The sequence below is a fragment of the Solea solea genome, chromosome 18 (assembly GCF_958295425.1).
Source record: "Solea solea chromosome 18, fSolSol10.1, whole genome shotgun sequence".
Classification (NCBI taxonomy): domain Eukaryota; kingdom Metazoa; phylum Chordata; class Actinopteri; order Pleuronectiformes; family Soleidae; genus Solea; species Solea solea.
Genome location: NC_081151.1, coordinates 24229099 through 24255739, shown reverse-complemented (window position 1 = coordinate 24255739; position 26641 = coordinate 24229099). Strand labels below are relative to the sequence as shown.

General features: G+C 49.9%; 2 protein-coding genes across 7 annotated transcripts; both read right to left on the bottom strand.

The window, feature by feature from the left end:
• Positions 1-408: 408 nt before the first annotated feature.
• On the bottom strand, positions 409-19795 carry mgaa (MAX dimerization protein MGA a). 5 transcript variants are annotated; one of them, XM_058616269.1, is made up of 23 exons: positions 19168-19795; positions 14940-16093; positions 12827-14516; positions 12052-12151; positions 11610-11705; positions 11400-11528; positions 10712-10834; positions 8054-8868; positions 7692-7968; positions 7475-7602; positions 7301-7381; positions 7073-7169; positions 6485-6795; positions 5768-6061; positions 5445-5700; positions 5086-5310; positions 3909-4981; positions 3422-3538; positions 2507-2615; positions 2079-2411; positions 1827-1964; positions 1618-1746; positions 409-1409 (listed from the first exon to the last, which is right to left on the bottom strand). In XM_058616269.1, the coding sequence occupies exons 2-23, from the start codon at positions 16013-16015 to the stop codon at positions 814-816; spliced, it is 8193 nt and encodes a 2730-aa protein (XP_058472252.1). In that variant the 5' UTR covers positions 16016-16093; positions 19168-19795; the 3' UTR covers positions 409-813. The 5 variants fall into 5 exon arrangements, with proteins under 5 accessions (XP_058472252.1, XP_058472250.1, XP_058472253.1 ...); XM_058616267.1 differs by having other exon boundaries at positions 19206-19795; XM_058616270.1 differs by having other exon boundaries at positions 1666-1746; positions 19206-19795.
• Positions 19796-20516: 721 nt separating this feature from the next.
• tyro3 (TYRO3 protein tyrosine kinase) lies at positions 20517-26234 on the bottom strand. Of its 2 annotated transcripts, none has more exons than XM_058616283.1 (19): positions 25972-26234; positions 25471-25660; positions 25231-25334; positions 24974-25144; positions 24786-24872; positions 24572-24687; positions 24309-24495; positions 23988-24130; positions 23772-23910; positions 23519-23642; positions 23353-23447; positions 23158-23253; positions 22972-23052; positions 22785-22877; positions 22597-22718; positions 22369-22478; positions 22064-22223; positions 21840-21976; positions 20517-21742 (listed from the first exon to the last, which is right to left on the bottom strand). In XM_058616283.1, exons 1-19 carry the CDS (start codon positions 26033-26035, stop codon positions 21352-21354), a joined length of 2610 nt encoding a protein of 869 aa, XP_058472266.1. In that variant the 5' UTR covers positions 26036-26234; the 3' UTR covers positions 20517-21351. The 2 variants fall into 2 exon arrangements, with proteins under 2 accessions (XP_058472266.1, XP_058472267.1); XM_058616284.1 differs by having other exon boundaries at positions 25471-25654.
• Between the last annotated feature and the right edge of the window lie 407 nt (positions 26235-26641).

Here is a 26641-nt window from a genome sequence, read left to right as displayed (position 1 = left end):
TTTAGTTGTGCTTGCATAATAACAATAAAGAATCTTAACTTAAATGCTTTTATTTTGACAGTATAGCCTCTCCACTTCCGGTGATCAACACTGGGTTACACAAGAGTGTCCACTCAGCGTGAGACAGTGATACTTCACAACGTTTGAAAATGAGTGTTTTGATATGAATGATAAATAGCTCACAATATAAACTTATTTATGCAGCTAAATTAATCTGTTAATAAAAAAACAGAAATGACTCGATATTTAGTGTGGGCCACATGAGTCGAGCTTTTATTTTGACATAGTTGTATTGTTATTAACAGGACGACTGTTTCATGTTGTGATTTTAATGGTTTGTGTGTTTTATTTTATCGCAATAATTTCAGTTTACATTCAAAATTCAGCTTTATTTAAAACTCAGGCAAATGTTTGTCTTCAAACTTTATTTAATTTAGTGTTAAGACATTTTATTTACATCGTACAAAAATACAAATGTCAGAGACACACGGACATGAACACATGACAGTTGCCGTACTCGGCTGCCATGGCGACGCTGACACTTGATGAAATGTAAAAAGTTTTCTCCAGTCGTTCAAAACAAACTTTCATCAGAAAACAGAAAATCTTTTAAACGTCACAGGAAAATTTGTGACTTTTTTTTTTCTCCTATTTATTTTGAAAGGACATTTTTGCAGAGGAGCTCATAAAAGAAAAACCTTTTCAAAATAAAATACACCCATGTTTGCTGAGCTTTTACTTGATTTGACTTGAAAAGTCACTTGAGTTACTCTGGGGTCAGATCAGTGACAGTGTGGCCTGCTGTGACATCACTCAGGTGGGCGGGGCTCCTCTCAGTCCCAGGGGAACGAGCCGTGGCATTGGCCTCCAGGTCGAATCCCCCTTGCCCGGCCCCCCTTCTCCTCCCACTGCTGCTTTGTCACTGCTGACTGGCTCTATCACATTGGCCCCGCCCACCTTCATTTGCAGCAGAGGGGGCGGAGCCAGGACACCACCTTTAGTGGATGGTCTGCTCTGCGTCATATCCGTGTGTCCCTGAAGCCCCGCCTCCTTTGTCTCTGTGGTAACTGTGCCATCACAGTCCAGCTCCGGACTGTGGGTGTGGTCCAGCTTCCGGACTCCTCCCTCTGAACAGTCTTGAGCTGTCGTTGCCGTGGCGACGGTCTGTTGGTTCAGGAAAACGATCTCATTGAGAAGAGATGTCAAGCTCTCAGGGTCTGGATCTGAGAGACCACCATCAGGACCAGGACCTGGGCCCACAGACAACGAGGAGGGGGACTCGGCTCTGGTGTCATTCTGGTCTGGGTCTTTGACCTGGTTCTGGTCTTGGTCTGGACCAGCAGACGCCAGCAGGGGGCAATCTGCTGAGTCTTGCTGTGAATTTTGAACCATGTGAAGAAGCTGCGACGCTAAAAAACACACACAAAAACTCACTCATCACTCATTCATTACGTCACTCACTCGTTCATCACCATCACTTACTCACTCATCACCGTCAGTCATTCATTCATCACCCACTCATCACCAAACACATCAATCTTCACTTTTCCATGACTATAGCTAACTTAGCAAAGAGTTGATGAGTGAGTGAGTGAGTGAGTGAGTGTCAGATGTTACCTGTCAGATGATTGAAGGTGAGGTGGGCGGAGCTGCTGTAGCTCTTACCAGTTGGGGGTGGGAGCAGTGAGGTGACGTGGATCTGTTGATTGGTCAGACTGGGGAGGTTGAGGGTGACTGAGGCCACACCTACAGACAGGAAGAGGGCACACATCTGACTTTCAAAATAAAAGCAGACTAAAGCAGAATGTGAGTTGCAGTGTTTTTACCTGGTGGTGGCGCCGTCTGCAGAACTGAAGGTTCCGACATGACTGGACTCACACTCACGACCTGTTGTCCAGGAAACGCTGCACCAACCAGGGACAGGAAGTCTGGTGGGACCAGGGCCTTAATGGGCGGAGCTTCAACTGGACAATCAATCATTATCAATGACCAATCAATCAATTATTATCAATGACCAATCAATCAATCATTATCAATGACTAATCAATAACCAATAATAACGTATAAATAAGCCTCACCCTCCACAGTTTGTGGGCGTTTCCTGCGGGACAGGATGTTGGGGACCGTCCTCGGTCGATCTCTGACGACAGGTGGACAGCAGGACACAGGGGGCGGAGCCACAGAGGACGCCTGCTGGACAGGGACAGGTTTGTGGACCGGTGTGGGGACAGGTGTGGTAGTGGGAGGAGCAGAAACATTGGTGGGAGGAGTTTGTGGAGTCTTTGGTGGCAGGTTGGATGATATAATTATGAGGTCATCATCAGAATCAGAGGCCCCGCCCTCTGCTGGTGGTGGATTGGCCGCCGGGCGTCTCTTCTTGTCGTGTTTGGACGACAGATGGACGCTTTCACCTGTAGCCACAGACACACCTACAGGTTAGAGCTCCGCCTACAGGTGAGAGTGAGCTTCAAATGTCCATCATGGTTTAGAGAGTGAAGGATCTCACCTGCTGGGACAAGTGTGGACAGGAACTCGTCCCTCTTGTCCTTCAGCCTCATCTTCTTCATCATCAGATTTGTTTCAGTCGACCGCAACTCCTGGATCATCTGCACGGCCTGCAGCACAGACACCACACCTGTCTGTTAACACCTGACCTCAGGACTCGCCGTCTGAGGCGGTCTGAGGACTTGCGGTCTGAGGACTCGCGGTCTGAGAACTCACAGTGTGAGGACTCGCTGTCCGAGGACGGGCGATCTGAGGGCACGCGGTCTGAGGACTCGCGGTCTGAGAACTCACAGTGTGAGGACTCGCTGTCCGAGGACGGGCGGTCTGAGGGCACGCGGTCTGAGGACTCGCTGTCCGAGGACTGGTGGTCTGAGGACTCGCCGTCTGAGGCGGTCTGAGGACTCGCCGTCTGAGGCGGTCTGAGGACTCGCCGTCTGAGGCGGTCTGAGGACTCGCCGTCTGAGGCGGTCTGAGGACTCGCCGTCTGAGGCGGTCTGAGGACTCGCCGTCCGAGGACTGGCTGCCCGAGGACTCGCCGTCCGAGGACTGGCTGCCCGAGGACTCGCCGTCCGAGGACTGGCTGCCCGAGGACTCGCCGTCCGAGGACTGGCCGCCCGAGGACTCGCCGCCCGAGGACTCGCCGTCCGAGGACTCGCCGTCTGAGGCGGTCTGAGGACTGGCAGTCCATCACTGTCTCTTTAGGACAGATGTGAAGCCAACGAGCAGATGTTGTGATTAGAGGGCGAGGAGAAGGCGAGGAGAAGACGAGGAGAAGACGGTGAGGAGAAGACGGCGAGGAGAAGACGAGGAGAAGGCGGTGAGGAGAAGACGAGGAGAAGGCGGCGAGGAGAAGAAGAGGAAAAGGCGAGGAGAAGGCGAGAAGGCGAGGAGAAGACTAGATGAATAGATGTAAGACCTTCTTGAGCGTGGCGACCTTCGGCGTCTTGTCGTCTCTCAGTCCCACCTCCTTCCTCAGACACGTGAACAGCTCCATCATCTTCCCGCGACGCTGTCGCTCCAACAGATTGTGTCGCTGCGCGCACACACACGCACAGACACACGCACACACACGTACACAGTGAGTTCACTGACCTCTGACCTGAGAATCACCATCATCAGTCGTCATGACAACAGCCCAAAACTATACTGCAACAGTAGTTAGCCTCAGTCACATGTGACTATGAGAGGCCACGCCTCTACACCACACATGAGAAACCTGACTCCAGTACATTCTCAACTTCTACAAGCAGACAGCCTCTCGGTCAGGCTCCACCCCCTTTCCCCCCAAATATAATGACATCTGGATTAAAACCACCACTGACCAATGAGAAGCCAGCGTTTATCACCAATGTATGACCAATGTGTGACGTCATCACCACGTCACTGACTCAGCGTTTTCTTACGTGGTTCTTCGTCGTCTCTTTGTCGTCTCCGCTGTCTGAATCGTCTTCAAAGTCTGAAGAGTTGTCCGTGTCTCCGCTGGACGAGCCCGACATGCCCACGGTCTCTGCCAACCACGTATCCATGGCAACCGGCTCCGGGTCATCATCCACGCAGATGATGTCCAGGTCCATAGAGCTGAGGGCGACCTGTGACCCTGGAGCAGCAGGAGAGGGTGGGGCTGCAAGTGTAACCCTTGACCCTGGAGCAGCCGGAGGGGGTGGGGCTGCAAGTGTGACCCTTGACCTTGGAGCAGCACGAGGGGGTGGGCCTGCAAGTGTGACCCTTGACCCTAGAGCAGCAGGAGGGGGTGGGGCTGCAAGTGTGACCTCTGACCCTGGAGCAGCAGGAGGGGGTGGGGCTGCAAGTGTGACCTTTGACCCTGGAGCAGCAGGAGGGGGTGGGGCTGCAAGTGTGACCCTTGACCCTGGATCAGCAGGAGGGGGTGGGGCTGCAATCATGACCTTTGACCCTGGAGCAACAGGAGGGGGTGGGGCTGCAACTGTGACCTTTGACCCTGGAGCAACAGGAGGGGGTGGGACTGCAAGTGTGACCTTTGACCCTGGAGCAGCAGGAGATGGTGGGGCTGCAAGTGTGACCTTTGACCCTGGAGCAGCAGGAGGGGGTGGGACTGTGTGGTTTGTCTCTAAAGGGGTGGAGCTCAGAGATGAAATAGGACCTGATGCCGTGTCATTTGACACAATGACCAGTCTGACCCCAGGCTCCGCCTCCTCACCTGGAGAGGGTATTGGAGAGATGAGGTCAGCTGAGGGGGCGGGGCTCTGGGTTTTGAGACTAGTGACGGTGGCAGGAGACAGCGCCACCTTGAGGGGGAGGGAGGGAGGTTTCTGACAGGTGATGATGATGGGCTCCTTGTTGGAGGAGGCAGGAATGATTTTAAAGGTGCGCGTGCCCTTCTGAGACAGGAAGCCAGAGCCAGGGCTGAGGGGGAAGGAGCAATTAGACACTGAGAAGGACTGGAGGCCAGACAGTGAGGGGGAGGGAGGGGGCGTGGCTATAGTAGCACTTTGTGAACCTAGAAAAGGGGGAGGAGTCAGAAACAGCACATTAAGAATGAGGAAAAATTCATCTCACACAGAAATGATCACATGACACAGTGGTGACACAGTGGTGACTCACCTCTCGACACAAAGTGGGCGGGGCTCACTGCTCTCGGCTTGTTAATTGGAACCAGTTGGACCAGTTTTCCATTAGAGAGGCGGTAAAGTGGCTGCAGTAACATCCTCTGACCAGAGGAGGGCGACGCTGCACCGAGCACAGAGACCTTCATACGAGGACCAGGGACAAACTTCAGACCTGGGACCAGAGTCACAGGTGGAACCACAGAGCTGCTCACCTGAGAGACTACAACACAAGAGTGAACACTGTTAACCTTTGAACACACACACACACACACACACACACACACACTGGTTAATGCTAACAGCATAATGTAGCCTTTTGTTAGCCTGTTAGCTCAATGCTAAGCTAAAGCTCACCTGTGGAGGAAGTGTGAAGGAGGGGACGTGTGACTGTGGGCTGGGGTCGTGGTAAGGTCACAGCATTGGGGAGGTTAGAGGAAGTCACACAGACAGTGGGGGTCCTTGGGGTCATGGGGGTGGGGCCTGGACCCTGAGTCTGCTTCCTGTTGGAGCCGACCCGGCCGGTCAGGTAGGCTGCCAGACGGTTGGCTGGATGCAACGCTCCCATCTTCCCCAGCTGGATCTTTGCCAGAGGATAGAGTTTCCCGTTCACCTGTGGACACCTGAGAGTCAGAGGCTGCTGGAGATCAAACACTGAGAAACATCTGAAGACTTCTAACCTCCACCACAGGGTCCGTCTCTCCTGCTGATTTCTTTCTGGCCGCCAGGAACCCGGCAGGAGAGATTCCCGTCAGGAAAGGCAGAGCCAGACTCTTCTTCTTCTTCTTCTTCTCTGCTCGTGTGCTCCTCTCCCTTTCCTTCATGTCACTCTCACCATCCACCTGCTCACACGGTGAACCCTCCTCTTCCTCAATTTCACCTTCCTCCACCTCCCGCTGCCAGTCCTCTGGAGGCTCCTCCTTCTGCACGCCTTGCAGAAGCTCCGCCTCCCCGCTCACCTGTGTGAGGAGGTCCTGCAGAGATGCAAACACACACTCAGACACTGGTCTTCATGGAGAACCTCAGGGTTCTGGTCATGGTCTCTTTTCATTTACAAAACAATGAAAAAACAACAACTCATACAGTCCTAGTGACTTATTTAATTTATTTTGAAGTGTCACTAGAGGGCGCTGCAGCAGATGTTTGAGTCTCCACTGACACCTAGTGTTTACAAAGTCTTACTTTGGAAGATTCTACACAAGAACATTTCAAATAATTTAGTGATGACATTTAAAACTGTCAACATGGACAGATAACATGGACACATGGACACATGGACAGATAACATGGACACATGGACATGGAGAAACTGAAGATAAAATAACTTGATTTAAAACTGAATTGTTAAATTTTCTGTCCTGTTTTGGTGCAGAAATGTAGTGACTAGTGATAAAAACCTGTTCTTGTAGGGGTTCAGTCTTCTGGTCTTGTTGTGGAGGTTCTTTTGGGTCCTCCTGATCCGGCCTGGGTCTGCCGATGTGGACTTTGTACTGGACGCAGCGGCTGCCGTCGTTGTCCTCCACATTCTGACTGATGGGACTGATGAGGTACTCCCTGACCCAGAAGGGCAGGTCCAGTCGGTCCTGAGCCATCATCTCACACAGTCTCTTCAGCACGTGGTTCCGGTCGGCGTCGCTCGCCCACTTACACTCCGACAACAGGATCAGACGCTTAGACGGCTTTGGGTTGGACTCTGTCGTCTCAGCCGCTGGACAGACAGACAGACGCAAAACCTGATGTTTGACCAGCGTCCACACTGACCTCGGTTACTATGGTAACTGCGCTGCACACAGGAAGTGATCTCTTTTACATGGACGACTGTAAACGGGCTGGAGTTCAGAAGTGAATTCTACTGGCTGTCCCTGCTCTGCTGCTGTATACACACACGCGCTCCCTCGGAGGCAGCAGGGGCAGAGCCTCATACAGCCACAATTTTAATGAGAGTACAGGAAGTTGTATGATGAACTATGAGTGAGTGAATTCACCTGCAGGAGGCGGAGCAGGGGGAGGAGCTTCCTTCAGCGTCTGAGGCTGCTGTTTCACAGATTTCACCGATTTAGATTTTCCACTTTTATTTTTGTCCTGAAGAAAAAACAACAGTGAACTAGAGAGAGTGTGGAGACCTGGACCTGGACCTGACCACCGACCGTCACCTGTGAAACTACACTAAACTTTATCTTTAAAACCCAGTTACACACACACAAGTAACTCACCTGTGCTTTCTGACTCTGCCTCTTCCCCCTGTAACCTCTGACCCGAGCACAGCTGCTCTCATCTTCTCTGTTCTGCTGAATCTGCACACGCACACACACAGAGAAAACAGTCATGTGACTTTCATGTGTCTTCAGTGAGAATGAGCGGATCAGCCTTTAGTGTTTATAACGTACAGTGAGACGGGTCGGACCCATTGGTCCCGGGACATAGACCGGGTCTGGATCTGAGTCTGCACCGTCGTTCTTCCACAGGACACGGACGCGCTCGGCAGGCTGGGAAACGCTGTCCGCCTCCTTCAGAACTGCCAATCAAACACGACAGGAAGTAACAGCCGGCATAACAGGAAGTAACAGTGAGAGAATACAGTCATGGTAAAACGGTGACACTTACCATAAGCCATCTTCATCCTCCTCTTCCTCTTCCTCCTCTTGCTGTGGCTCGGGTGGGAGGGGCTAGAGTCCGAGGCCTCCAGGTTCTTCAACAGCACCACCTTCTGTTTGAGGCAGCTGCAGCCGAACATGCAGAGGCTCCGCCCACAGTGGCCGACCCTGGAGGAGTAGGCGAGGCTGGAGCAGATGCAACCCAGCCGGCAGAAGTCATTCAGGCAGGGTGGGGCTCGGCGGCGGACCAGCTGGATGGGGGCGGTGGGATTCTCGTTGACAAAACCCTGAGGAGCAAGCAGAGCGACACTGTTACCACGGTTACCATGGTCACCATGGTTACCTGCGTGACAGTTCATTGGGTTCTGGTACCATCAGTGTGAAGAGTGAGGTCAGGGCGATGGCGGCCCGCTCCTTGGTGATGGTGGTCCTGGGTTGCCCCTCCCACACCACTCCATCCTCCAGGTCCTTCTGTCTGAGCAGAGCCCGGGTCATTAAAGGTGGGCCGGCCTTGCCTTCGTCGCGGCCTAGCTCAGAGTCGGACTCCAGAGGAGCCAGGTCCTGGGAGACCGTGGCCCTGAGGGCGCTGAGGGTCTGGGACGAGGTGTTGGGTTTGAGTCTCCTCCTCCTCTTTTTCTTCTTCTTTAAAGTGTTGCTCTCAGGAGACTCACTTGATGGTTCTGTGTGGTTGGACTGGACTTTCAGCTGACTTTTCTGGGACCTGTTTGGTTCAGTGACAGGTGTCAGGTGGTCTGATGGGGGTAGTGGTCCCACAGGCAGTTTAGGGAGCTGGTTCAGCTCAGCAGGACTTGGTTCGAGTGTTGACTCTGGAGCAGAAGTAGGTTCTGGTTGGAGTCTGGTCTGTTTCGGACCTCTCCGTTTCTGCTGGGTCTTCCTCTCTTTGAGGGACAGTTTGGGTCTTTTAGAGGGGGGGATGAATCCAGATATGAGGTCCGAGGTGGGCGAGCTCACGCCGTGCTTCTTCAGGACGTTGTCCAGGGTTCGGACGTAGCTGCTGCTCTGAGCAGGAAGCTCGTAGACCACGGGGACCGCGGGCTCTGCCTGCGGCTGAGAGAAGCTGGCGGCTCGCTCGTCGATCAACTTCCCCTCGTTCTCCAGATACTCGTCCAGCATGTCGCTGCAGAACGCAGACAGGTTCTTCTTAGGCTGATCTGAGCTGGGACCAGCTGCAGAGAGACAAGACAGAAAGTTAGTTGTTTGGCTCATAAAATGTAAAACCACTTTCATTCATTCAACTGTCCTCATGTGTTGTCGCCTGTCAAATATAATGATGAAGGAAAGAGGTGAGTGGATGAAACCGTGACGGTGTGTATGTATATAAATATATATAAAAAGTAGTGCAAAAAAACTGGAAAGAAATCTGTAAGCAAGTCCCAATGATCTTCTCCTCTGTCCTCACCACCCTCCGCAGAGACTTCCAGTCTGGGGCCTTGCAGCTCCCAGACCAGGCGGAGATGCCACTGGTCAGCAGGCTCTCGATGGTCCCTCTGTAGAAGGTGGAGAGGATGGGGAGGGGGGAGAGACACCCTCCTGAAGTGTAGGCGCTGCTGGGCTTTCTTCACCAGGGAGTGTCCAGCTGAGGTTGTCTGTGATGTGCACCCCCAGGAACTTGGTACTGCTGACGACCTCCACCGTTGTGTCATTGATGAGGATGAGAATGTGTGGCTGGGTCGGGATCTTCTGAAGTCGATGATGATCTCTTTTGTCTTGTCAACATTCAAATAAAATAAAATTAAATTAAATTAAATGTAGTGAACTTGGCATCACAGAAGGGAATGTCAGTCAATAGGAAGGACCGCCTCCTTGGGAGGATCAGGAAGGTGGTTTCCTACTTCCACCGAAGCACAACAGCTGCTCATGTGCTGAAGACAAAGCAAGAAACGCTAAAGCTGCCTACTCATCAGCTCATACATGATGTCCCAACAAGGTGGAACTCCACTTATGATATGTGGGAGCGTTATCTGGAGCAGCTATATACTCAAGACCCTGAAGAAAAAGGTCAAAGACATCATCACCCCGTCTGAAGATGATGATGTGAGAGTGGCAGACGAGGTCCTCCAGGTGCTTAAACCCCTCAAAACTGTTACATCTCTGCTGAGCACTGAAACTTCACCGTCTGTGTCAATGATCCTGCCGCTGAAAACAAGGGTTCTACAATCCAGATGTCAAGACTGGAGGACCTGAAGCCCAGATACACTTCACAGATCTACTGCCCTGGATCTCACATGGACATACAGTGACCTCACCACTGAGACTGTGATGAGGCAAAGTAAAAGAATATTATTTAAAAATTATCAATTTAAATCTCAATACATTTTTTTTAATTAAATGTTCATGTCTATGAAACTAAATAATAGGTTTAATTAATCAACTCATTTTTTTCTCCAGGGTCAACAGGAGCAAACTTGGACACATCTGCTCCACAAAAGACGTCGGCGATGGCAGAGCTTTTTGGAGAGAAAGACATGGACAGCAAGACTCCTGCTGACATCATCAAAGAGGAGGTGGCATCTTACCCGGCAGCAAGCGGCACATCAGTGGACGGTGGAAAAGCAATGAGTGTAAATACTGATGGCAAGATGCTATCTCGCTGTGCCAGGCTCGTCAGTTCCCCCCGAGAGAGTGTTCTCAACAGCCGGGGACAAAGTGACTGCAAAGAGGTCCACACTCGGACAATGTAGACATCCTTGTCTTTTTGAAGAAGAATTTGAAATGATACGCTCAGGTATGCTTTGCTTTCTTTCTTTCTTTTATTCTTCTTTGATGATGTGGACATAGACTTTATTTCACTATCCATGTTTCAAGGAAGATGATGTTGCACTTTAAGTTGTTTTTCCATTAATTACGTGAAAAAGAAGATATTATGCCTTGTGCACTTTAAGTTGATTGTTTATTTGTCTTGTCTTTTTTTTTTTTTTGCTGATCTGAGAAACGATCCAAACTGCGTTTTTTGATCCGAATGTCCCACTATGTCCACTATGTCCCACTATGTCCACTATGAACAGTTACCTTCAGGTTTGGCTGAGGAGTGAGTGGGCGGAGCCTCTGAGGGAGTGAACTTTTCTCTCCAGCCTTTAATCTGGGTCACATCTGTGGTTTTTCCTGTTCTGGACACAAACACTGCAGAAACACCTGAAGAAGAAGAGGAGGAAGAGGAGGAAGAGGAGGAGACGTTTACAGGTGACACCGAGCTGAACTCTGAACATGACAATAACACTTGTTATATCTCAAACTGGACGATCTAACGATGTTAGTCCAATACATTTATGAATGAGTGGTTACAGAGACATAATGTTCTCACGGCCCAAACATGACTCAGCTAAAATCCTATGATCGTTGCAGTGATTGTCTTTGTCTTTGTTGAGACAGAGATCATCACGTCGTCATTTTCTCTCTCTTTCTTAACTTCAATCGCTCGCTGTTCTGCACGGAATCTCACGTCGACGGTGGAGTGAGAGACAGTGGACAGCGATGATGTCTCCACGTCTGTCCTGCGTGGGCCTCGTCTATGCACATCAAGCGGCGCAGGGCATCAAACAGTAGGTGGCGTCGTAACAGACAAGGGATTTACCTAAATATCAACTTCCCTTCTTAACTGCACTTTCAAGGACCCGTGAGAACCCTGACTCAAGGATCCTCCCTGTGTACTTACAGATTAATTAAATAAAACTCAGGTCAGTGTGACCGCGGTACGAACCCTGAGGCGGAGGCGGCTCCTGGTGCTGCAGCGCCACATAGTGTCCAGGAGGGGGCAGAGGCAGACGGACGCCCAGGTACTGCAGGTCGATGGCCAGAGTCGGATCCAGCAGGTTCATCTTCAGACCCACTGAGTTTTACAGACAAACAGAGTCATCACCAACATCATCAGCAGCTCAGTGGCGCCCCCCTGTGGAGGTGAGATACGCACCTTCCTGCAGCACTGGGTGAATGACCTGTCTGTGCTTCATCAGCTGCAGGTCTCTGAGCAGAAGCTTCTCACCGCTGCTGCTCTTCTGCAGAGTCTCTGCTCACACACACCACAACAGCACAGTTAGCTTAGCACAAACAGCAAGTTTGCCAGCGTTGACATACGACAGCTAACAAGAGCTTGATTGTAGCTCAGATTTAGCTTCAGGTAGTTCAAATTTGGCATTTACTTTTAGCCTCTATGTCACAATAATGTAACTAAGCATCAGCATACTGTTAGCTTCAAGTTAGCATTTACGTTCTACTAGCTGTTGATAGTTCAGAGTTTAGCTCTAGCTTCTGTCAGGATCTAAAAACATGCTACAAATTAATGACATGTGCCAGGGATTAGCTTCTTAGCTAAGTCATCCTGAACCACACTGTAATATGCTAATGAGGTTCACCGTGGTCAGGTGTGTCAGCAGGTGGCAGCAGAGGAACATCAGGAGTCGTCTGAGCGAGCGGTTCCTCCACAGAGTCAAGAACGTGAAGTTTGAGCGCCTCCTGAAAAACAACGAACAACAAGTCCTCATACTGACCCCTACAGTAGAAAACACAAAGTTCATGTCCCAAATGTCCACAAGTTTCTCATGGAACTGCACAGCTTTGTTTTCTCCTGCATCAGAGACAGAACCTGGTTCCTCCTGACGAGGTTCAGCTGATACTAAAATGTGACGTCTTCAGACTGCCGGCCTCTGATTGGTCAGAGAGTGTCGTCACTGAAGAGTCACGAGCGCGACGTCAAAGACAACGATGTAGATCAGTTAAAAACCCTGTAATTCCACAGTCTCTTTAACTGATCTACAGGTGGACATTGTTGTCTTTGATGTGGCGCTCATGGTCAGGGCAGGTACTAAAGAAACCCAGCAGGTGTCAGGTTCTATCACTGATGGAATCACAATAATCTGGGTTTGGAGGAACAGTACTGAATTGGTACAGGTTCCTCATTGTTCACTTCTTAAACCGTGCCACCCTCAGTATTTACTGGATTGTTTTAAGTCGCAGTTGATGTCAGGTGACTATGCTCGAATATAAACTGCCGTTTACTCTCCACTGCTCATGAGTTTAGTTTCACTTTGCTAAATTCAGCAAAAAGGTTGCAAGTTGTAAAATATGTGAACGGTAAATCAAAGATGGCCATCTGTGTTTTGGACAATAAAATGACTGCTTTAGTTTCACCTTTGATGTAAAAGAGATGAACAGCTGCTCCTCCACTTCCTCCAGGTTGGGCTGCATGCTAACGTAGGCGGACTCATCGACCTTCTCTTCCATGTCGACGGTAGGTTTCCGCCTCTTGTTCCTGCATTTGTCGGGTTTCCGGGCTGGGACTGGTTCAGGTACATGTGCCTCTGGTGTCGCAGGAGGTGGAATCACCACAGCCTCCGAATTTGAAAACTCGACCTCCATCCCGAGGTCATCATTGGTGGAGAAAAAGTGCACAAGTTCAGTGAGTGAAGGCGTGGGTGACAGTGGGTCTCCATCTAATGAGGAGAAGGTTGGAGACAGAGACAGCTGGAGGACCAGGGGGGACAGTTCTGCAGGAAATGGCAGTGACTGCTCGTTGTCTTGCAATGACAGAGCAGAATCAGGATCAGGAGTCATGGACGTTTGGGGTTCATGGGTGGATGGACTTGGGGAAGGCAACAAGGGCGACATGACAGATGCTAAGGGAAGCGTCTGTGACGTTGGTTGAAATGTTGTGAATGAGGCGTCTAGGTACGGTGGCCCGGGTAGAGGTAACACCGTGTGCCATTTAAACACAGATGTAGTAGAGCCATCCCTCTGCGGTGACCCATTAGAAGGTTCTGGTTTCTGATTAAGCTCAGAAGAAGTCGAGTCCAGTTCTAAAGCCAACGAGGCAGGAAGGACGGGTAAAGGTTCTGGAGAACTTGCAGGTGACAAAGGCTCAAAGCCAAAAGAAGAACACTCTGGGTCAGGAAGTAACAGGTGAGATTTCATGGTTGGAGAGTCCGAGGGTACTGTGGAAGATTCCATGATGGGAGGCGTTTGTGGCGAGTTAAGGGCATTTAACACTGTATCAAGGGGTGGAGATAAAACTGGACATGCAGCAGCAGAGGTAGCAAGAGGTGAGGACATGGTGGACATACATGTCCCAAGAGTACATAACACTGTAGTGTGATCAGGTCCGGCCTGATTAGAGTCTAAACATTCAGGAATTGAAACAGAGACAAAGGAATCATCAAGACCTGGTGCCGTTGTTTCTGTGGAGGCAGCAGACTCTGGATGTGATGGAGGAGCTGCTTCCACCACTGGTTCAGATGCATCTACATCTGTGACTGCGTGTCCAGAAGAAGGTTTATTGCAACATTTTTCATCATCTACTAGATTGTTTGAGGGAGCGGTTGCATCAGAACTGTGTGATTCAGACTCAGGTGGGAGTGCAGGGGGAGGAGCATCCATCTTATTCTTGGCCCTTTTAGACTTTGTCGAATGCTGCTTCAGAAACAGAGCGAGGGCAGGCAAAGGTAGTGGTGCTGGTCGTTTCTGCTGCTGCTTTACATTCTCTTCTGATGGAGCTTCTGGTTTAGGTCGGTGGTCTGAGTCCACAGAGGTCTGGGACACTGGAGGATCAGTGACTACATGAGTCACCTCACTATAATCTTTCCTAGTACCGTCTTTGGAGGTTTGTACATTCAAACAGTTCCTATTCGACTTAGCTTTACGCTGTGCTGACGACGTTTTACTGTGTGTTTCGTTTTTCTCTGGAACACCTGGTCCGTTTGTTAGCTCAGTTTTTAGAGAAGTTCCGTTGTTGATGTTCAGCTGATCCAGGTTACATCGCTGCAGTGAAACATGAGCTTCCCTAATAAGCTCAGAAAATAACTTCTGAGCAGGACGTGAAGTGCTGCTGCAGGAAATCAAACAACAAAACAGTATTAGCTCATGAAACACTGTGACACTGACAAACACAACTTTGTCCTACGTAATTGATAGCAACCCATTTTGCTTGTGAAAAGATACAAAAAGTATTTTAGATGTTAACCCTGGCAGGACTTTAACACTGTAAAAACCCCCAAAAACAAGTATCATGGGAAACAGGTTCTGAATTCAGAACTTCACCAAGCTACTGAGTCCAGTCAGAGATGTAAATGACCACAAACGGGACAATTCAAAGAGAAGTGTCTTTTGGATCACTGGTATAAACTGATCCAAACCCACATGACAGTTAGATTAGACAGATAAAAAAAACACTGACGTGTACCTTCAGATGTCTAATAAAAACCTGACTTTGAAGAACATGCCATCTTCTCTGTCATGTTGGAACTCTTACCACAAACTCTCAGCAGGGACCTTGACACGAGATGGATCTTTGTTTGCAGTCTCTCCAGAACCTGAAGACTTTGGAACCACTGCTTTTGAACCTTTGGGTTTGTGATTTGCAAGCAAAGACTTTAAGCTCTTCTTCACAGGATGATCACTGGTTCCCTTCGCCTCCTCTTTGGGAGTCTCTTTTCCAGAGTTCAGTTTTAGCTTCAGGCCCGATGAACCGGACGAGTCCTCCTTCAGTCCTTTAGCAAACGGGTTGTGGTCGACTATGAGCTGAGCAAACCTGGAGTTCTGGTAAGCAGCGACCGCCAAGAATTCAGTCTGAGGGAAAGTGAAGGTGACAACACTAGCACCAGTTAGCTTAACGTCTTTAGCAGCTTTGTCAGTCTGGATGATGTGCAGTCGCGGCAGGTAGCGGTGCATCGGGTGCAGTGCGATGTTCCCTTCCTGGTCCGAGACACTGTTTGTGAGCTTCAGTCTGTAAAAGGACACCGGACTCTGCATCCAGTGTTGACCTGTCGATGGGGACTCAGGGTGAGAGAACAGTCGACTCTTCACGTGACTCTCTGCTTTCCCGGCCACCTGCCAGCTCCTGCCAGTCCACCTGTAACGGCTGTTGTCTAACAGCTGAACGTCCATAAGGAGACAGTACTTCCTGGACGGCTGCAGGCCGGAGACACGGAAGCGGCAGTAAGGGAACATCCTGCTGCCCTGTTTGGTCAGAATCATCTCCGTTCTGCATCTGAAGAACTCGTTCCACATGCTGTTGTTGTCCAGTGTGACTCGGACACCTCTGCACATGCTGACAGGAGACAGGTTGTCCTGCAGAGGACTTGGACTGGACAGATGTTTGACTGCAGGAAGAGCACCGGGCGTCCTGAAGCCTTTACCCGTCATGTTTGCCTCTCTGTTGGTCACTTTTACATGACCGCTCCGTTCCCTCCCACCTTCACATGCCTTCTCTGGTTTAGGGAGAACACAGTGTGCAGGTGGATGCTTGGCTGCAGGTGGCGCTGCAGAGCTGGTTGCTCCTTCCTGATGAAACACCATACCCTTCTGCTTCTTCTTCTTACAAGCCATGAACACGTCCCAGACATTTAAAGGACGAGACGGTCCTGCTTCTTAAAGACGCGAGCCATGACGAGAGCAGACAGCCTCCTAAAAAACATGCAAGAGACTTTCGTTAGCTTCACGACAAAGACGACGTAAACACGTCCCTAATGTGAAGTGGTTCCACTGGAACAGGACGGGATTAAATACTATGACATATTGTTTACAACTCTATCTGTCAAAGTGACCGACAGACACAGTCTACAGTTCACGTGGAGGACAAAATGGATTTAACATCCCTGTATGTGTGACTCCACATCCATAGGTGGCGCTGTATCTCTCTATAAGCTGGTGTGTGTGAAATGAGTTTATGACAGTGAGACGGAGAGTGCTGTGGTTCTGTATGACACCAGACAAAACAACCAACACCAGACAAACAACGACACAAAACTACCAACACCAGACAAAACGACACAAAACTACCAACACCAGACAAAATGACACAAAACTACCAACACCAGACAAAACAACGACACAAAACTACCAATACCAAACAAAACACTACCAACACCAGACAAAACGACACAAAACTACCAACACCAGACAAAACGACACAAAACTACCAACACCAGACAAAACAGCAAAAAACTACCAACACCAGACAAAACCACTACACAAAACTACCAACACCAGACAAAACCACTACACAAAACTACCAACACCAGACAAAACAACACAAAACTACCAACACCAGACAAAACAACGGCACAAAACCACCAACACCAGACAAAACACTACCAGCACCAGACAAAACTACAAACACCAGACAAAACGACACAAAACTACCAACACCAGACAAAACAACACAAAACGACACAAAACTACCAACACCAGAAAAAACAACGACACAGGACTACAAACACCAGACAAAACCACGACAACACTACCAACACCAGACAAAACAACGACAACACTACCAACACTACCAAGACCAGACAAAACAACGACAACCCTACCAACACCACACAAAACAACGACAACACTACCAACACCAGACAAAACAACGACACAAAACTACCAACACCAGACAAAACAACGACACAAAACTACCAACACCAGACAAAACAACGACACAAAACTACAAACACCAGACAAAACAACGACAACACTACCAACACCAGACAAAACAACGACACAAAACTACCAACACCACACAAAACAACGACAACCCTACCAACACCACACAAAACCACGACAACACTAACAACGACAACACTACCAACACCAGACAAAACAACGACACCAGACAATACCAACACCAGACAAAACAACGACACAAAACTACCAACACCAGACAAAACAACGACACAAAACTACCAACACCAGACAAAACGGCACAAAACTACCAACACCAGACAAAACAACGACAACCCTACCAACACCACACAAAACAACGACAACATTACCACCAACACCAGACAAAACAACAACACAAAACTACCAACACCAGACAAAACAACGACAACCCTACCAACACCACACAAAACAACGACAACACTACCAACACCAGACAAAACAATGACACAAAACTACCAACACCAGACAAAACAACGACAACACTACCAACACCAGACAAAACGACACAAAACTGCCAACACCAGACAAAACAACGACACAAAACTACCAACACCAGACAAAACAACGACACAAAACTACCAACACCAGACAAAACAACAACAACACTACCAACACCAGACAAAACAACAACAACACTACCAACACCAGACAAAACAACGACAACACTACCAACAACAACGACAACACTACCAACACCAGACAAAACAACGACAACACTACCAACACCAGACAAAACAACGACAACACTACCAACACCAGACAAAACAACGACACAAAACTACCAACACCAGACAAAACAACGACAACACTACCAACACCAGACAAAACAACGACAAAACAACGACAACACTACCAACACCAGACAAAACAACGACAACACTACCAACACCAGACAAAACGACAACCCTACCAAGACCACACAAAACAACGACAACATTACCACCAACACCAGACAAATCGACAACACAAAACTACCAACACCAGACAAAACAACGACAACCCTACCAACACCACACAAAACAACGACAACACTACCAACACCAGACAAAACAACGACAACACTACCAACACCAGACAAAACGACACAAAACTACCAACACCAGACAAAACAACGACAACACTACCAACACCAGACAAAACAACGACAACACTACCAACACCAGACAAAACAACACTACCAACACCAGACAAAATAACGACAACACTACCAACACCAAACAAAACAACACTACCAACACCAGACAAAACAACGACACAAAACTACCAACACCAGACAAAACAACGACAACACTACCAACACCAGACAAAACTACACAAAACTACCAACACCAGACAAAACAACGACAACACTACCAACACCAGACAAAACAACGACAACACTACCAACACCAGACAAAATAACGACAACACTACCAACACCAAACAAAACAACACTACCAACACCAGACGAAACAACGACACAAAACTACCAACACCAGACAAAACAACAACAACACTACCAACACCAGACAAAACAACGACAACACTACCAACACCAGACAAAACAACGACAACACAACCAACACCAGACAAAACAACGACAACACTACCAACACCAGACAAAACAACGACACAAAACTACCAACACCAGACAAAACAACGACACAAAACTACCAACACCAGACAAAACAACGACAACACTACCAACACCACACAAAACAACGACGCAAATGAAAAAATGAGGACACTACCATGAGAACAACCACAAGGACACTAACATGAGGACCCTACCAACACAAGGCCAACATGAGGACACAGTAGCATGAGGACACTACCATGAGGACCAGCGGCCTGTAGCTCAGGCATCTCATCATATTGATTTTGTATTGATCAACACTGGTGTAGGTTTGTGTTAGTGAGTGTGTGTGTGTGTGTGTGAGAGAGAGAGAGACTGTTGTTTAATTGACGTGACACTGCAGTCCATGTATGTGTATGTGTAAGCTAGCTAACAGCAGCTAACAGCAGGCCTGCAGCTGTGTTCAGTAATGGCGTCCGTCGTCACTAACCGTCCGCACCATGTGCTCTCTGCTCCGGGAACATTTACCTTCAACACACCCCGACCGACGGAAAGACTTTGATCCAAGCGTCACCGTGCGGTTTCCCGCCGTCCATCTTCATCGTGACACCGCGGATCTTTTCTAACTGAGCAGGAAAACGCAGCACGCGGTGTCTTTCACCGTCACGTCCTCGTCACCGTCTCCTCCGCTACTGCGCAGCCTCGGACGCCATCTTGTTACCGCCACCTGTTTAAAAGTCGTGTCGGTCGCTCGCGGAACACAGACGGTGACGGCGGAAACTCTGCCGCGTCGGAGTCGCTGTACGAGCGGCTGCGGTGTCGCAGCCACCCGGAGGACTTTAACCGACGTACGAAGTCACACCGTGCGGATCCCGCGGAGAGCCGCCATGACAGGGAGGAGGTCAGACATGTAGCCGGCACCTACAGCCTAAAACGGAACCCTAAACGAGGCGGAACCGAGTCCGGGTTCAAACGCAGAGACGCTGTTGTGTTGAAAACGCGGGACTAAAGCAGTCCGTATTTAATCAGTTCATAACTGTGTGTTTACTGTGTTTGTGTTGAGCCGCCATGTTGTCTCTTTTCTCACTCAAACACTGGAGTGTTTCTGTGCGTTTCTGTGCGTTTCTGTGCTTTAATGGCGGCGGTGGAGCCGAGTTGAGCCTCCGGGACTGACCCACCATGTCAACAGAACCAGCACGAGCCACACACTGTACTGTAGTTACACAGGTAATACTACACCTGAGTACACCGTATGTGTAAATGTACTCTGATACTGTAGTTAATTTACGGTGTAAATCTCGTCATGTCACGATTTAGTGTAAAGAGTGACTCCGCGGCTGGATCGGCAGTATTCTAAAGATTTACAACAGTGTTTCATTATAGAAACAAATGAAATTGTGATGTAACATAGCGCCACCTGCTGTCCGATGTCTAACATGGAGCATGTAAGTAGCTTTACTGCAGGTGGAATTACTTTCATCTGTCGGAATGTAACGAAAAGATGCTAACACCGCCACGGCTTCTGTTGGTGAAAGTATTAGTTTAGCACAGGCTAACAGCTAACACACACAAATCGGTACTTGCTCTGTGGCTTTATAGCTAACTACACTAGCTTCAATGCTAATAGCCTGGAGCTCAGTACTAGCCCAGAGGTTCAAAGCCAACACACAGGATACTGCATCTCTTGTAGTCCCGCCCTCAAATGTCACATGACCACTCGGGTGTTATTGTAAATGTCCTCATCGTGGGACAAATAAATGATTTTCTTATTAAAAGAAAAAGCAGGTGTTTGTTTTGCTGACTCAGCATTTTTGGTCAACTCACGGAGGAACGAGTCGATGTGATAAGAACACGTTTATTGATCGGCAAACAGAGAAAAAAAACTGTCCCTTGATTTCCCATGATGCCGAGCGGCGCAGACATCAGGTGAGTTTACAGTGTAAATGACAACAATGATCAATAAAAATAATGATTAGAAACAAAACGCATGAAAATGTTCTTTTGAAAAGACTAGTCCATGTCAGTTCAGACCAGTCCTAATCCAGTCTCGCTTCAGTCCACTACAAATCTGTATTATTTAAGTCCAGTCCTCTTCAGACTGGTTCACTCCGCTCCAGGTTTTTCAAGTTAATAAAAGTTAATCAGCATCAGTTGGAAATAAAACAGCCCCGCCCCCTTAGTCTCATTTAATCTGACCAATCGGAGCTCAGCGGTGCTGTTTTTAAATGAGTGATTATTTCTGATCAATGACATCATTGATGAATAATTGATCAGTGTGATCAGCTGTTTTGTTCATGTGACCTGAGGCCTCCAGCACCACCAGAGGGTGCTGCTGTCAGAACACTGTGGTTCTGGAGATCCAGATCAGTCCAGTTTAGAACTGCAGGACGTCACGTGATGACATGAACGTTCACTTGTTCATGTCAGTGTGATGACCTCGCTCTGATGTCATCATGTTCAAATTGAGTCATGATCTAACTCCTCATTGGTTGTTGGTCACCATGACGACAGGCACCGCTGCCACTGGTCCGTTTCTTGCATGGTTATCAAACCTTCGGGGGGCGGGGTCAGAGAATGCATCATAGTGTGTTAGTGTCAGTTGCCTGAGTCTCCACCCACTTGCCACTCTCTCTGTGTCTCCAGTCCAATCAGGAGAGGGCAGAGCAGTGATTGGTTAGACATTTATGACGACGTCGTCCTCGTCCCTCACTGACTCCTCCTCCCTTCTCTCTACACCCCCTTCCTGCTCGGGGCCTCCATGTAGGCCAATGATGTATCTGTAGTCTCCGCTGATGGCAAGCTCCGCCCCCGACGCCACCATCAGCCAGTCCTTGTCCTCGCCTGGTCCTCGCTGCTGCCAGGTGGTGCTCCAGCTGGATGCCCCCGCCTCCTCTCCTCCTCCTCCCGTCAGCTCCTCCCCCTCCAGGTTCACGTAGAGGAGAGGCTCTTTCTGAGGAGGGGGCGGGGACAGGCTGAGCAACAGCGCCTCCAGCTGGACGACCAGCTGATGGAAGGTGGGACGACACTTGGGGACGGGACTCCAGCAGCTGTGCATGATGTCATAACTGACACCAACGAAGAAGAGAGCAGTTATGACTCGGCATCAGTGATGTCATGATCAGGGATGATGATGTCATGATCAGTGATGATGATGTCACTCACATGTGGTCTCCACAGTCTGCAGGTTTCTTGAGTCGCTCTCCTTTAATCAAAAACTCGTAGATTTCACAGTTTTCTATACCGGGGTACGGAGTCTGACCCCGGGTCATGACCTCCCACATGGTGACGCCAAACGCCCACTGACAGAGACACACACATGTTCACTGACACAAATGATTGATGTGTTTTTCCCTCTCTGTAAATCTGTGTGTGTGTGTGTGTGTTACCACGTCGGTGTGTGTTGTGTAGACGTTGTCAGCCAGACTCTCCAGAGCGATCCACTTCACGGGAAGTTTGGAGGCGGAGCCTTGTCTGTAATAATCTCCACTGTAGATTTTCTTAGAGAGACCAAAGTCTGCAACACACACACACATGTTCTCATCCAGCCTGTCACACGCGCACACGCACACACACACACACACACACACACACACACAGATAAAGTGTGGTAACACTCAGTTTAAAGTCTTTGAGCTAAACTCAAGCTGATTGGTGGATGACAGTGAAGCTGACAGCTGTTTGGTGGACTCACATGCAGTTGCGAGCAGCTAAGTCTCTGTGGATGATGTTTCTGTTACTCAGATATTCCATCCCACGAGAAACATCTAACATGAACTGAACCAGGGTCTGCAGAGGGAGGTCCTGATGACCAGGAGGAGACCAGGAGAGAGGAAGAGGAGGAGAACAGGCTTACTTTCAGGTCCTCACAGCTACATGAAGACCACTGTGTGTGTGTGTGTGTGTTCAGGTGAGCTCTTACAAATGGCTCCTCCCCCAGTCGTGACATCAGCAGAAAGGTATGCAGGTCGCCATGTTTCATGAACGGAAGAATGACCATTGGGATTGGCAGACGCTGACCGGGACGCTGGTGAAGACTCACTCCTATTGGACAGGACGGGCTGTCAGTCAACGTGAGTGTGCGTGCGTGCGTGCGTGTGTGTGTGTTACCGATCAGCTGGATAACATTGGGGTGGTGGAAGTCTTTCATGTACGCCGCCTCCTTTAGACACTGCTCGATGTCAGCTGATGAGGTGATATCAGCTGAGGGACACACACACACACACACACACACACACACAAGACATGTCATCTCCACCTGGACACACACACACACACAGGTTGCGGGTTCACTCACATCTCAGGACTTTGACGGCCACTCTCTGGACCCTGGTGTCGTCAGTTTTCAGGACGGCCTCACGCACTGAACCAAACTCACCTGCGCACACACACACACACACACACACACAGGTTGTCCACCACATAATCTGGATTGATCATGGACTTTAATCTGAGCCTAATCTGGATGTGATGTGCTGGTGACCTTTCCCCAGGATGTGTCCCAGTGTGATCCGTCTCTCTGGGATCAGGACGTCCTGCAGTTTGTTCTTCAGCTCAGTGTTGATGCTGAGACTGTCCACTGGAGACACACACACACACACACACACACACACACACACAGGCTCTGTGACGTGATTGGCTGACAGCAGCAGACAGATAGGGGGCAGTGTTGACTTACATGTGGACTCGTGCAGCTCTGCACACGTTCTACTGAAGGAACGAGCTGCGGTGAAGGACACGGACGAGTCTGGACTCTGTGACTGGAAGACCCAGCTGAGGACAGACAGACGCTCAGAGACAGCAGCAGGACATGAGGACAACATGTCACACACACACACTCGTACCTAAACCACGCCTCTTTCCCGTGGCGGCGAGCGACGCCCCTGAGCAGCAGAGCGATGACCGTTGCCACCAGCAGACCGAGCAGCACCCCGACCCACATGTGGCTCCGCTGGACCTGGACCTGGACTGAGGAATCACAACCAGACCATCAGTGACATCATCAACACTCTGGTACGCAGACTTCCGTGTGACACGCCCACTGAGGTCATGTGATTAGAGAGAGATAGTAATGACATGACGACGTCACGTCGGTACCTGAGGCGGGCAGAACCAGAACTGGGCGGCTCCAGGGTCCACAGCCCACTGAGGTGCAGCCCGACACCTGGAAGGAGGCGTTAAAGAAGCGTCCTGATCCAGACAGCTGGGCCCGGTTCTGCTTAAAGAGCAGAGGCTCCTGAAACACAATCAACCGTCAGAACCAGGTCCAGGAGGTCCTAGTCCTAGACTTTCTGCACCTCCTGCTCATTATACCTGAGCTTTTCCTCCCAGAGTCCACTGCAGCTTGTAGGCGAGAAGCTTCCCCTGAAGCTCCTCCTCCTGAAGCTCCTCCCAGTTCAGGTGCAGGTGCTGCTCTGACAGGTCAAAGGTCAGGTTCCTGGGGGCAGCTAAGGGAACTGGTCAAACACCAAACACAGGAAGGAGGAGGAGTCAGGTGTGTGTGTGTGATGTATGACATGATGTCTCTGAGTGTCTGTCTGTCTGTCTCTCTGCCTGTCTGTCTGTCTGCTGACGACACCAGGGTCCAGACAGGGGCCTGTGTGTGTGTGTGTTTGGTTGCTTGACTCCGCCCACCTGACTCAGGTGTGAGGAAGTGCAGCCAGGGGCAGAAGGGCGACGCCCCCACCTGGTTGACACATGACACTCTGACACTGTGGTTACAGTGACTCCTCAGACCCGACAGAACTACCAGGTGAGGAGGAACCGGAACCTCCTGCTGAGGGAGGACCTCCCACCTGAGGGCGGAGCGTCGCCACATCACCTGAGGAGGAGGAGCAGGAGGAGGAGGGGTCAGCTCACTGTGTGTGTGTGCGTGTGTTTGTGTGTGTGTGTGTTACCTGGACGATGCAGACCGCCAGCTCAGAGTGACCCGTGAATCCCGGTTTCCATGACAACGTGATGTTGTTGTCCACCATCCTCAAGACCTGGAGCTCAACGGGAGCTGCCGGCAACACTAAACCCCGCCCCCACAGAGCAATAGTCCAATGAGAGCTGAGCACAGAGCAGGTGTGAGCAGAGTTCTGGTGTTAGAACCCAGTTCTGCTGACTCACCTTTAATGTGGACCGTCCCGGTCCTGGACACAGAGATTCCTCTGGAGTTCTTTGCTTCACAGTAAAACTTGATGCTGTTGTTGACTCCTGCAGGGTCAAAGGTCAGAGGTCATGTGACCCGTGCCAAATATGACTTATTAACACAGTAAAGACATGACACACACACACACACACTTGACCTCTCTGACCTTGAATGTGGAGGACAGAAGGTGATGGGCGGGCCTCTCCCTCTTGGACTCCGCCCACCCACCACAGCACCTGCACAGGTTCGGGCGGTCCCACCGCCGCACACGTCAGGTCGAACGGCTCGTTAGGGAACGTGGCCACGTCCGGTGGTTCCAACAGGAAATGAGGGACACCTGAGGGACAGAAGAGGTGCATCTTGGGAAACCTTCAGGGTCACAGCAGGTGGTAAGAAAACACGGATGAGGATCAGGGAACTCACCTTCCACCGTGATCCAGGCCCGTTCTGACGCCGCCAACGTCTCACCCTCAAACTCCACCTCACACCAGTACTGACCCGCATCCTGCTGCTGGACCGACTTCACACTGAGGACCAGAACACAGGTTCACAACAGGCTCACAACCTGGACCAGAAACAAACATGACTGGGTGTTGTGGACCGGGACCTGGTTCTGACTGATTCTCTGACCTCAGGTCCAGGATCGAGCCCCGCCCCTCTCACCTGTAGAAGGTCTCCCAGTGCTCCTCCCCCAGCGTGATGAACATCTGGTCTGTGCTGTACAGCTTCTCTCCGTCCTTCATCCACACGATCTCCGGCTCCTTCAGACCCTGAACCGCACAGACCAGACGAGCCCAGTTTCCCTGAGACAGCGTTTGATTGGACGGATGCTTCGTGAATGCCACGCCTGAGGCTGGGGGGGGGGGGGCAGTGATGATGTCACTGTGATGTCACTGACCCCTGGATCAGTGATGATGTCACTGATCCAGGGGTCAGTGACATCACAGTGACATCACAGAAACAAGAGCAGAAAAAAACATGATGGATGGATGAATAATTAACGAGTGAACCTGTACTTGTTTATGAGTTCAGGATTCTCGTGCGAGACCCTTTAGGTAAAGGTGAATGTCGTCACAGACACGTGACACTTGTTAATCCGGCCAAAACAAAAGTTCAACCATCAACATGAACTTTCTGCGTCAGGTGATCAGCTGTTAAACTCACCGGAACCACCGCTCACCGCCACACTCCGCAAAACCAACACCACGATCCCCACGATCCGCTCCATCTTCTGTCCGGCCGGCGGCTGCAGCTCGGCTCCGTGTCCGTCAGTGGAGCGTCATGTCCGGGCGGACACACAGGTCTCCACCGCGGCGAAGTTTAAACAAAGCGTCGAAAACAAACCGCGAAAAACACGAAGAACAACGAACAAACAGCGACGGTTCGTGTCGGTGCACAAAGTTCGGTCAGCTCGGTGAGACAAGCGCGAAACGTCACTCAAGTCAAACCGGAAACGCCTCCTTCAAAATAAAAGTGAGATGTGAACTTTGATGGTGTAGCGTTCCTAACGGGCCTGAAAATGACAACCCGACCAGACCCGCGGGGTCTTTGAGACCGAACCCGACCCGGTCAGAACTCTGGTACGGTGTTTCGCGTGTTTTGAAGATCCATTTTGAAGTCACGTGACTGTGACGCAGCACTCTGTTTTTAACACATTTTAATTTAACACAAATGTTTCATCACTGATTTAAATATTTTAATTTTAATCACAAATACTAACATGTGACCGGAAGTGAAGTGTACACTCCGTGTAGCCTGACACTACTAACTTGCCCCTCCCTGAGGAATGTGGTGTGTTGTTTCTGTGGTGACTGCCACCTGGTGGATTAACATC